Genomic DNA, 9,886 nt, shown 5'->3' on the forward strand with positions numbered 1-9,886 from the left:
GCATAAATGAGTCATGTGACTTGTCGCGTGTGTTGAGCTGTGAAGTGAGCATATTAGTTGCCCTTGTACACTACATTAGTCAGAATATAACTGTAAAATCGAATTTGTTAGACTTATTTAAAGCATGCAAACCAATTGCCTTAAAAACCAAATAAAGTGAAATAGGAATAGCATGTTGTACTGACAAATGCTTAAGCCTAGTTCACACTACATGATTTTAAAACATCGGGCTGAACTGTGCGTTTCACACTACAGGACTTGCTCTCAGTGAAATCAGGAGTGTTCAAGTTGTTTAGCTGTTCACACACACAACACAACGTCATTGATCCACAACAGGAGGTAACTCACTACACGAGTTGACAACGCACTACATAGAGATACAACCACGATCGGATGATAAGAGCACATCATTTTTGACTCTAATGAGAGCTGTTTTAGTACTATGGTACAGTCTAAATCCTGAAAATAATCAAATAAATAACGAGTTGTCACCCAACGATTCTATCTTGTCTACAAACCACGTTTTGTCACGAAAAACACGTAATAAATAAATAAATAAACATTGCGCCAATATCCAGCGAAGAAGAGAACACAACACGTGAAGATGGACATCAGACAGAAACTAGTGCTGCACACTGTTTGCGCGACGATCTGCTCTGAGGGAAAAAATGCAAAAAAATAAATAAAAACTAAGATTTACCAGGTGTCCTCAACCCATGCGTTGCTATGATTGGCTGTACTCATGACATCACTGAGGTTAAGTCGCGCGACGGCTCTGGATATCTAGCATGCTAGATATTTTTCTGGGCTCGGCGAGCGTTTTCGCTGCGTTGTTGGCTCTTTCATACTAACAGATTGGCAAGCGTTCATCGTCCGCTAATCCCCCGAGATTTGCACGCAATAACACCCTGACCCGTCGGCGAGCTCAACGATTTGCAAATATAAAAATAGCTGGGTTTTATAAACCAAATTTGGGTCAAATATGGACAAAAACAACCGTTGGGTTAAAATTCTCAATAAGAAATATAACCCAATGGCTGGGTTTGTCAGGAGGCATGGCTGGACCTCTCAGAGACACCCCCCCCCCCACACACACACACACACCCCACACACACACACATTCTTTCCATTTAACTCATAAGTCATTCCCAAAATGTGTATGAAATATTCATGTGTGTATGCATGTTTCCCACCTCACATTCGCTTAGTTCTGACTTTCTAGTTGTGTTCGTTGAACTCTAAACGCTCATATTCAAGATATTTTTGTATCTTCCAGACATACCTTCCTTGGTATCAAACTAAACCTCTCGGTGTGCCTTAGCTAAATGTATATAGTAGTTTTCGATAGAATGTCTCATGCTATGTTTACCATCCTTTTAAGTAGATATGACTAATCATAAACCAAACCATGCAAATAAGGCAAAGAAACTGTCTCCCGCTCAAAGTTTGCTGAGTGTTATTGGTCAGTTCACCTTAAAGGACGATGACGGCGGTCTTGTTGTCTTTGGCTCTTTGTGTATCTTAGTCTTTTCTATTTGTTCTAGCTCGCTTTTTCTTGTTTCTGATCAGTCCTATCCTCCGGGTGATACACATTTTAAAATATACAGAAATAACATTTTAATGGGAACGTTCTGAGAACTGGTGTCTGTCAGCTGGGGTTACGACTCGGTTCAGTCGACTGAGACTGTTCGCGTTTATGTGTTGAATGAGCAACTGTTAAATGCCAGCGGGTTTGCATGAACAAACGCTGATAAATATAGGCTAATTCCTCATTATTAGTTTGTAAGAGTGACTGAGACAGACAGACATTGGTTTGGTGCTGGGAAATAAATGAAAAACACAGATTGATGATGCCAGACCACTTTTAATATTGTTTTGAAGAGCAGAATAAAACAAAAGTATTTCGTGTCACATCAACATATTACACTAGACACACTATTAGATACCCTGTGTAGATGATAAGAGCTGTAATATCAGAGTCTGATAAAGAAATCTACAATAGTTTCCAACCAATCCAAATAGCTTTATGTTGGTTTAAGAAATCTTTTATGTTGGTTTAAGAATCTATTTCAGCAAAAGACGGCTGAACATGCATATATTTCCTCAAAACCATTTATCTAATCAACAATAAATACGAGCACAGCCACTCAATCCTATGCCAGCATGATACATAAAACACATAATTAAACAGTTGAGCTATTTTTAAAGATGCCCGATTCAAGTCGTGCCACACTACCAGACAAATATATAATAAAAAACTTAAAAATAAAGTGAAACATTTTTGTATAGGCCTTGGTGTGGCTATATACAACATTGTTTTACTTTATCTTTATTTAAGCCCTATTAAACCCTCTGATGCATAATGTCTACTATTAGCAGATTACATCTTTACTCATAAATCTACATCACTGTTCTCTCTTTTTTTACTCTTTTATTTATAATAACGGAAAATCCAAACGGCTAATGAAAGTGGTGATGCATCATATACCATGGCAATATTTATTATATCTAGCTCTCTCAAAATACCTACATTCTTGAGAAATATGGGAGCAAAAAATCGTTTAATTTTAGTGTTAAGTACTTATTTTTTTGTGATTATTATTATTAAAAAGCTTTTTTCCAATAACATCAAAATAGATATTTTTAGGGAGATCTTTATAATTAGCATATTCTATATTATTTATTATACAAATCTAAATATGTTTTGGGGAAATATAAGAGAATGTGTTTTTCTATAAGTTCAAAATACATTATATTAGTGTGAGAAAAGCTTGCTTTCCTTTTTTTCCCTGGTGTATTCATTCATGTTTCAGAGGGTTCATGATAACATGTAGTCACTGTATGAATAACTGAAGTGTATAAATGATGAATATGATGAAGCTCATTCCTCCTCTGAGATCTGCTTCAGCAGGAATCTAGAAATGAAAATCATCCTCGTTAAACACATCACTGAGGGAATTTAAAGCGCTTCTCCTGGATTCTCTCAACACTCACCGTTTTCGACTCGTCTTTGAATCACTTCTTCTTCAGGAGTTTGAGACCAGCTCAGCGTCACATTGGTGATTCCTCTCACAGCCAGCGCTGACGTCAACTGTAGTGAACACTCGTTAATATCATATTAATGCATCAGAACAGGAGTAGAGACTCACATCACACTCTCACCTCTTTAAGCACTTGATCCGTCACTGTCGGGTCGATCAGATTAGCGCTGGATTTAAACGCTAGCCTCATGACCGATCGTTTTCTATGATCTAAAGAAACTTTCAAATAACACCATCAAACACACATTATTAAGAATCATGGGTGTGAAAACTTTTGAAACTATTTTTTGTGTCTAAACATCTTTTATGTAAAATATCTTATTCAGGACAGCACTAAATAAAAAACAACATGCATTTTGTATGATTTTGTTGAAATAAAAAATTGTGCAGATTCTGTAAGGGGGGTGTAAACTTTTGAACACGACCATAAAAACATTTCTAATGTTTCTCGAACACTGACACGGCTGTGTTATTGATGATCACCTGATTCGTACACTTCCACCTCGCACACCGGGAGGTAGATCATCCTTCCAGGAAGGAGGACGTTTATGAACCGACCATCCCGATCACCGCAGGAGTACGTGACGCCGCTAGTTACCGGATCAACTGAGATCACGGTACATCTGCAGGATCACACATGCAAATTCACCCAATCTTTTACTTTACATGATTTACATTAATGAAACGAACTACAATGTGTAAAAAGTGCACGTAGGCCTTTGCAAATGCAAATGGAGGGAAGTGATTTGCTGCATCTAGAAAGCACTATAACAAACTCAAAATGTCGTTTACGGTTACTTGAATCGCTCAAACCATGAGGAGTTTTTATCGTGTACCAAAAGCTGCTGTTCATGAGGGGGGAAAATGCAAGAAATTGACATTAAGTGACAACGCAGTCTCATCCCAAAAAGTCATATAACTGACGTTTTGGGACGTCTTTTGACCATACGTCAATATTCGCCTTTTTAGGGCCCCCTTAAAAGTCGGTAGTTGAGGTTATGGGATCCTAACTCTACCCCAGACCTAAACCTTTAAAGGTAAAGCATCAGTTGTATGACGGCCCGGGATCGCCATCTTCCGACGTTTAAGGGGGCCCTAAAAAGGCGGATATTGACGTATGGTCAAAATACGTCCCAAGACGTCAGTCATATGACTTTTTGGGATGAGAATGTGTTGTAAGTGACTGTTTGTGTAACATTTCCGAACTTTGTAAAGTCAAAGTATGTCTGCAAGATATCTGCCGCCTCGATGGCAGGAAAATATTCATTCAGTTGAAAAATCGGAAGGATCACGTACGTTTGATTTTTTTGTTTATATCTTTCTCTTGTAATGGCGTGTAAAGTAGTACAGTATGGACTTTCCTCCATCTCGTCCATTGCGCTCTTCGCTCCCTGCCCTCCATCTGAATTCTGCGCGTCATCATAATCACGTGACTGAAACCCAGCTATTCGCAATTTCAATCTGTACAATTTTAAGCGTAATGGAAACGCAGCTTCTAATATTGATGGAAGCGATAAAAATAGAGCAAATTACCTCAACTCAACTCAAACAATTGTGTCGATTCCATCGTTACACCAGTAGGTGGCAACAAGCAACTGTTAACAAAATGTATATTTCCATTGAATTCATTCCCCAGGTGGGAGGTTTAAAGACTTACATTACTCGCGACTGACCTGGGATTGTCGTTTCCGTTGTTCTGCAGAGAGTCTCCGAAATGGATTTCAACACCGTTCCATCTATCGAGACAGCAGTCCTGTCTGTAAGTGACGACCACGATGTTCACTCGATGCGACGCCTGGAGATCCAGCCTCCACCACGGGTTTTCCTCGAAACTGGTTACGGCACAAGATCCAGACGATGCGGAGAAATCCTTCTCACCGTCAATGGCGAGGTCCGCTGTCTTATCTAAGTGTGTCGTTGACTGAGTGGCAGTTCCTCTTGGAGACAGATTGTCTAGTAAAAGCCAATTAATTTGATGTGGAGAGAGGAAATTTCATTAAAAAAATCTTTAAGTTCCAGGATCTTAAGGTCCAAATGATGTGCAAGTACACCTATAACTATAAAATGGGTCAAATTTTTGTAGACACGTCTAAATCTGACAAAACTCATTTGTAAAAAAAAACGGTTACATGCAGTGTTGGGTAAGTTACTCTAAAAAAGTAATTAATTACTAGCAGTGTTGTAGTACTCGAGACTCGGACTCGTCTCGGACTCGGTCTCGAGACCATATTTTAATGGTCTTGGTCTTGTCATGGACTCGTGTGCATTTGGACTCGGAATTGACTCGTACTCGAACATTTTTTTTTTAGGACTCGGAATTATTCCCGAGTCCACTCGAGTTCAATTAAAAATATTTTTCATGATTATTAATGTATGTTAATAAAATATTTCTTTAAATTGATTGACACGCCCAGTGATTGGTGATTTTCTAGTGCGCAACTGCGCATGACAAATTGTAATAAAATTACTTTTAACACCACCTACTATGTGGCCTTTTTACCCTAAACTGATTTATTAAACTCTAAGTAAATTCAGTAAAAAAAAAAAAAAAGGATTTCTCTAAGTAAATAAAAGTAAATTAGGTAATCAACCCTCACTGGTCTCGGACTCGACCGTCTCTGGTCTCGGTCTCGACTCTCTATGGACTCAGTCTCGACTCGGACTCGACCGTCTCTGGTCTCGGACTCGACTCGGACTCGACTCTCTATGGTCTCGGACTCGACTCGGACTCGACTCTCTATGGACTCGGACTCGACTCGGACTCGACTCTCTATGGTCTCGGTCTCGACTCGGACTCGACCGTCTCTGGTCTCGGACTCGACTCGGACTCGACTCTCTATGGTCTCGGTCTCGACTCGGACTCGACCGTCTCTGGTCTCGGACTCGACTCGGACTCGACTCTCTATGGACTCGGTCTTGACTCGGACTCGACTCTCTCTGGTCTCGGTGTCGACTCGGACTCGAGTGAGGTGGTCTCGACTACAACACTGATTACTAGTAACTAATTACCTCTTCAACAGTGTAATTAGATTACTGTACTAATTACTCTCTCTAAAAAGTATTTAATTACTTTCAAAATCCCATATCAATCTCAACCAGCTGAATAATACAAGGATATACATGAATCTGTTTTAATTCTTTCAAATAAATACTATAAAATTGCATGAATTATCCTTAAACAGACCAAGGTGGAGAAGGTTACATTATAAAAACATACTTTTTAGCATCAGACAATACATTTTGATGTTAAACCCACTATTGTTTTATGTCTGATCACATTTCACACTTATTTCATACATATTTTACAATAATTCATACAAATTGCTGTCGTAATATTTAGACACCTCATAAAATGCATACGAAGCGCTGTGAGATCGGATTGATCTATACACAGTGTTTACCTCAATTACATCAGAAGTAACTGTAATTAAATTACAGATAAATGAAGAGTAATCCCTTACTTTACATTTTCAAGTAAAAAGTAATTAAATTACAGTAACTAATTACTTAGTAATTAGTTACACCCAACACGGGTTACATGTATATAGGTACTGTTACATGTTCCAAAACAGAGTAAAAAGTTGCTCTACCTTTAGCGCCAGCTGTCTGCTCCTGAACACACGACAGCCCTGTGCAGATCAATAAAATAAACAGTCGGATGTAAAGAGGCAAATGAACATCCAAATGACTGTAGATTTGTTTTGTAAAGCAGCAATGAATCATGCTCTGATGAACAGAAGTCAAACAGAAATACTTGATGAATGTAAACTTGACTTTCTCAATTATAAAAATAAAATTAACAAGCTGATTGAATTACACTGTAAAAGATATTTTCAAGATTTGTCATCACAACATATTTTCTTTTGTCAAATCAACTTTATAATAATTTATCTAGTTGAGATAACTTATTATTTTGAGTTTCTGATGGTTAAATTAATCTACTTTATTGTATTAACTCACTATTTCCAGTTTAATCAACTTAAAATTTTAAGGCAACCCAGGTTACATACTTTTTTAAGTTAAACCAACAATATTGTTTTACAGTGTAGTAATCACAACATTTTTTCTTTTGTCAAATCAACTTAAATAATTTATTTAGTTCAGATAACATATTATTTTGAGTTTCTAATGGTTAAATTAATCTCCTTCATTGCATTAACTCACTTTTTCTAGTTCAATGAACTTAAAATTTTAAGGCAACCAGGTTACTTACTTTTTTAAGTTTAACCATCAATATTTTTTACAGTGTAGTTTTTAACAGTATCATCATACAAATCTGATGATCTCTGAGTTGCTTTGTTTTTACTCTTAAAGAATAAATCCCATCATGCTTTTCACTTTTTTAACTTTAGTGTAATGTTGCTGTCTGACCTTAAAGGGATAATCCGCTTTTTTTGGGAAATAGGCTCATTTTACCACTCCCCCAGAGTTAAACAGTTGAGTTTTACCGTTTTCAAATGTATTTTGGGGATCTTTGGATATTTAGAAGAAAATCGGTAACCACATAGTTTCTGGTCTCATTGACTTCCATAGTATATCCTACTATGGATGTCAGTGACACCAGAAACTGTTTACCCTGGTTCTTCTAAATATCCGAAAATCGGCTGAATACATTTGAAAACGGTAAAACTCAAGGGGGAGTGGTAAAATGAGCCTATTTCAAAAAAAAAAGTGGAGTATCCCTTTAAAAAACAGATCTGCGATGTTACATAGCTCAAGATCCACTGCAAAGGGAGATATGTTATTTAACAGAGTCCACTTTCCAAGACACACAACGAACGACTCGTTTGGGCTTCAACAGGATCTTATGAAGTCACAACCTTAGTGTAGACTGTGTTGTTGCTATCAAAGAGTTTATACACCTCGTGTCCAAAACATGAACCTCAGAGTTGGTCAAATTTATTTTAAACACTGTTCCTGAACATTATAACCCCAACGTTCATCTGTATGCTGCACATTTTACGAAGAACAGCTTCCATAACCCATAAATACTTTCGTTACAGTACTTGAGTACACTTTTACATTATTTCTACTTTCTTGACTACAATTCAATTGTGGTACTTTTACTTTTATTTAAGTTGAATAAAAATAAAGTATTCAACTTTGCCACATTTCTTTTTCACCAAAAGCATCATTTCTTTGATCGGACCTCTCAATGACCTTGCCTTTCTTAAAAAAAAAGGTACTTTTCAAACACAATCGCTCTTGGCAACACGTACAGCTAGTATGTTTGCACAACACTTTATGAGATTAATATGTTTTGCTCCAAAATCCCCATACATGTCAGTCGAGTTTGAAATATCTTCTGTGGTTGCTATGTTGTATGTGTTTTTTGAACAATCACCCAGAAAACCAAGACTCAGTAAAAGGGCATAATAGGACCCATTTAAGTTAATTAACTACAACGATAACTATCAGCGCCCAAACCAGCGCATAATATCATTCTGTTTAATATAAGCACGTCAGTTCTGTGTCTGCCACTTTAAAGGGATAGTTCACTTTGAAATTAATTTTTTTATATGTTTTATCTGACCTCAAGGGCATCCAAGATGTAGGTGTCTTTGTTTCCACAGTATTTTCAATTTTGACATTTTTCAGTCAAACCGTTGTTGTCTATCAGTCATACACTGGAGGCTAAGGGGGTCCACCAAAGAGCAGCACAGAGAAGTCCAAATTAAACATGATTTAATGACTCGTAAATGTAAGTACACATTGATGGCCTAAGACACGAAACGAGCGGTTTGTGTGAGAAAACCAACAGGATTTATATCGTTTTTACCTCGTGTAATCACAGTGATCTGAATCAGTTGTTCAATGTCCAACTGAACCGAACTGAATCAGTTCAATGTTACGCCAGAAGTGATCGCTTGCGTGTGACGTCACTCAATATTTACACGGAGATTTCGGAAGTTTTACCTTTTACTAAACATATTTAGATTTACCGAAATCGTTTTCCATTGCGGTTTCCCGTATATCTAAATATGTTTAGTGAAAGGTAAAACTTCAGAAATCTCTGTATAAACAAAGAGTGACGTCGGCGCGCAAGCGATCACTTCCAGACCGAAGCGCCCGTGCCGTCACATCATTTTGTCATGGCTGTGATTACAAGAGGTAAAACGATATAAATACTGTTGGTTTTCTCACACAAACCGCTCGTTTCGTGTCATTTACGAGTCATTAAATCATGTTTAATTTGGACTTCTCTGTGCTGCTCTTTGGTGGACCCCCTTAGCCTCCAGTGTATGACTGATAGACAACAACGGTTTGACTGAAAAATGTCAAAATTGAAAATACTGTGGAAACAAAGACACCTACAGCTTGGATGCCCTTGAGGTAAGATAAAACATATCAAAAATTAATTTCAAAGTGAACTATCCCTTTAAAGCAGGATGGATTCTGATTGGCTGTCGCTGTTTTTAATATTCATCAGTTAGAACAGTGATATCGTTCCTCTGTGCTGCTATCGTTATAGTTGTGGTGCGGACTCTGCGATTCTTCATATTGAAAACGATTTTTATTGTAACTATTGTTATAGTTATTGTGAGCTGGTCTTCGTTTAGCTACTGTTATTAATAAAAGTCTTACGTTACCCAATAATATCAGCCAGCACTCGATGATCCCCATTCTCTCACGGAGACGTCTGTGTATTGCTCTGTAATCTTGGGACAAAAGGCAGAGATGTGAAAGATGACCACTTACAAACTGTAGTGCGTTACGGATTACAAATATCATGCAACGTAATGTTGTGACTACACTCATTTATCAGATTTGAATAGAATTATTTTGTACAATATTGATATGAAAATATATAGAGAAAGTAAATATGTTTTATTCAACACAATCTC

The 9,886-nt window shown here is 37.4% G+C and overlaps 1 protein-coding gene across 1 annotated transcript; it reads right to left on the bottom strand.

Moving 5' to 3' along the window:
• Window positions 1-2,771: 2,771 nt before the first annotated feature.
• Window positions 2,772-9,665, bottom strand: LOC120461289 (fucolectin-1-like). The gene is made up of 7 exons (XM_089131778.1): window positions 9,632-9,665; window positions 6,632-6,670; window positions 4,715-4,994; window positions 3,525-3,664; window positions 3,163-3,251; window positions 2,995-3,091; window positions 2,772-2,915 (listed from the first exon to the last, which is right to left on the bottom strand). Exons 1-7 carry the CDS (start codon window positions 9,663-9,665, stop codon window positions 2,905-2,907), a joined length of 690 nt encoding a protein of 229 aa, XP_088987904.1. The 3' UTR covers window positions 2,772-2,904.
• Between the last annotated feature and the right edge of the window lie 221 nt (window positions 9,666-9,886).

This window comes from Pimephales promelas, chromosome 1 (genome assembly GCF_988280905.1).
Source record: "Pimephales promelas chromosome 1, fPimPro1.hap1.1, whole genome shotgun sequence".
Lineage (NCBI taxonomy): Eukaryota > Metazoa > Chordata > Actinopteri > Cypriniformes > Leuciscidae > Pimephales > Pimephales promelas.

Bases quoted from the DNA above. Each gene is read 5' to 3' on its own strand.
- LOC120461289 (XM_089131778.1), bottom strand. From the start codon at position 9,665: ATGGGGATCATCGAGTGCTGGCTGATATTATTGG. The intron at 4,995-6,631 runs GTAGAGCAACTT...GGCTTTTACTAG, and splicing joins GCAGACAGCTGGCGCTAAAG to ACAATCTGTCTCCAAGAGGA. The intron at 3,665-4,714 runs GTCAGTCGCGAG...GTGATCCTGCAG, and splicing joins AACGGAAACGACAATCCCAG to ATGTACCGTGATCTCAGTTG.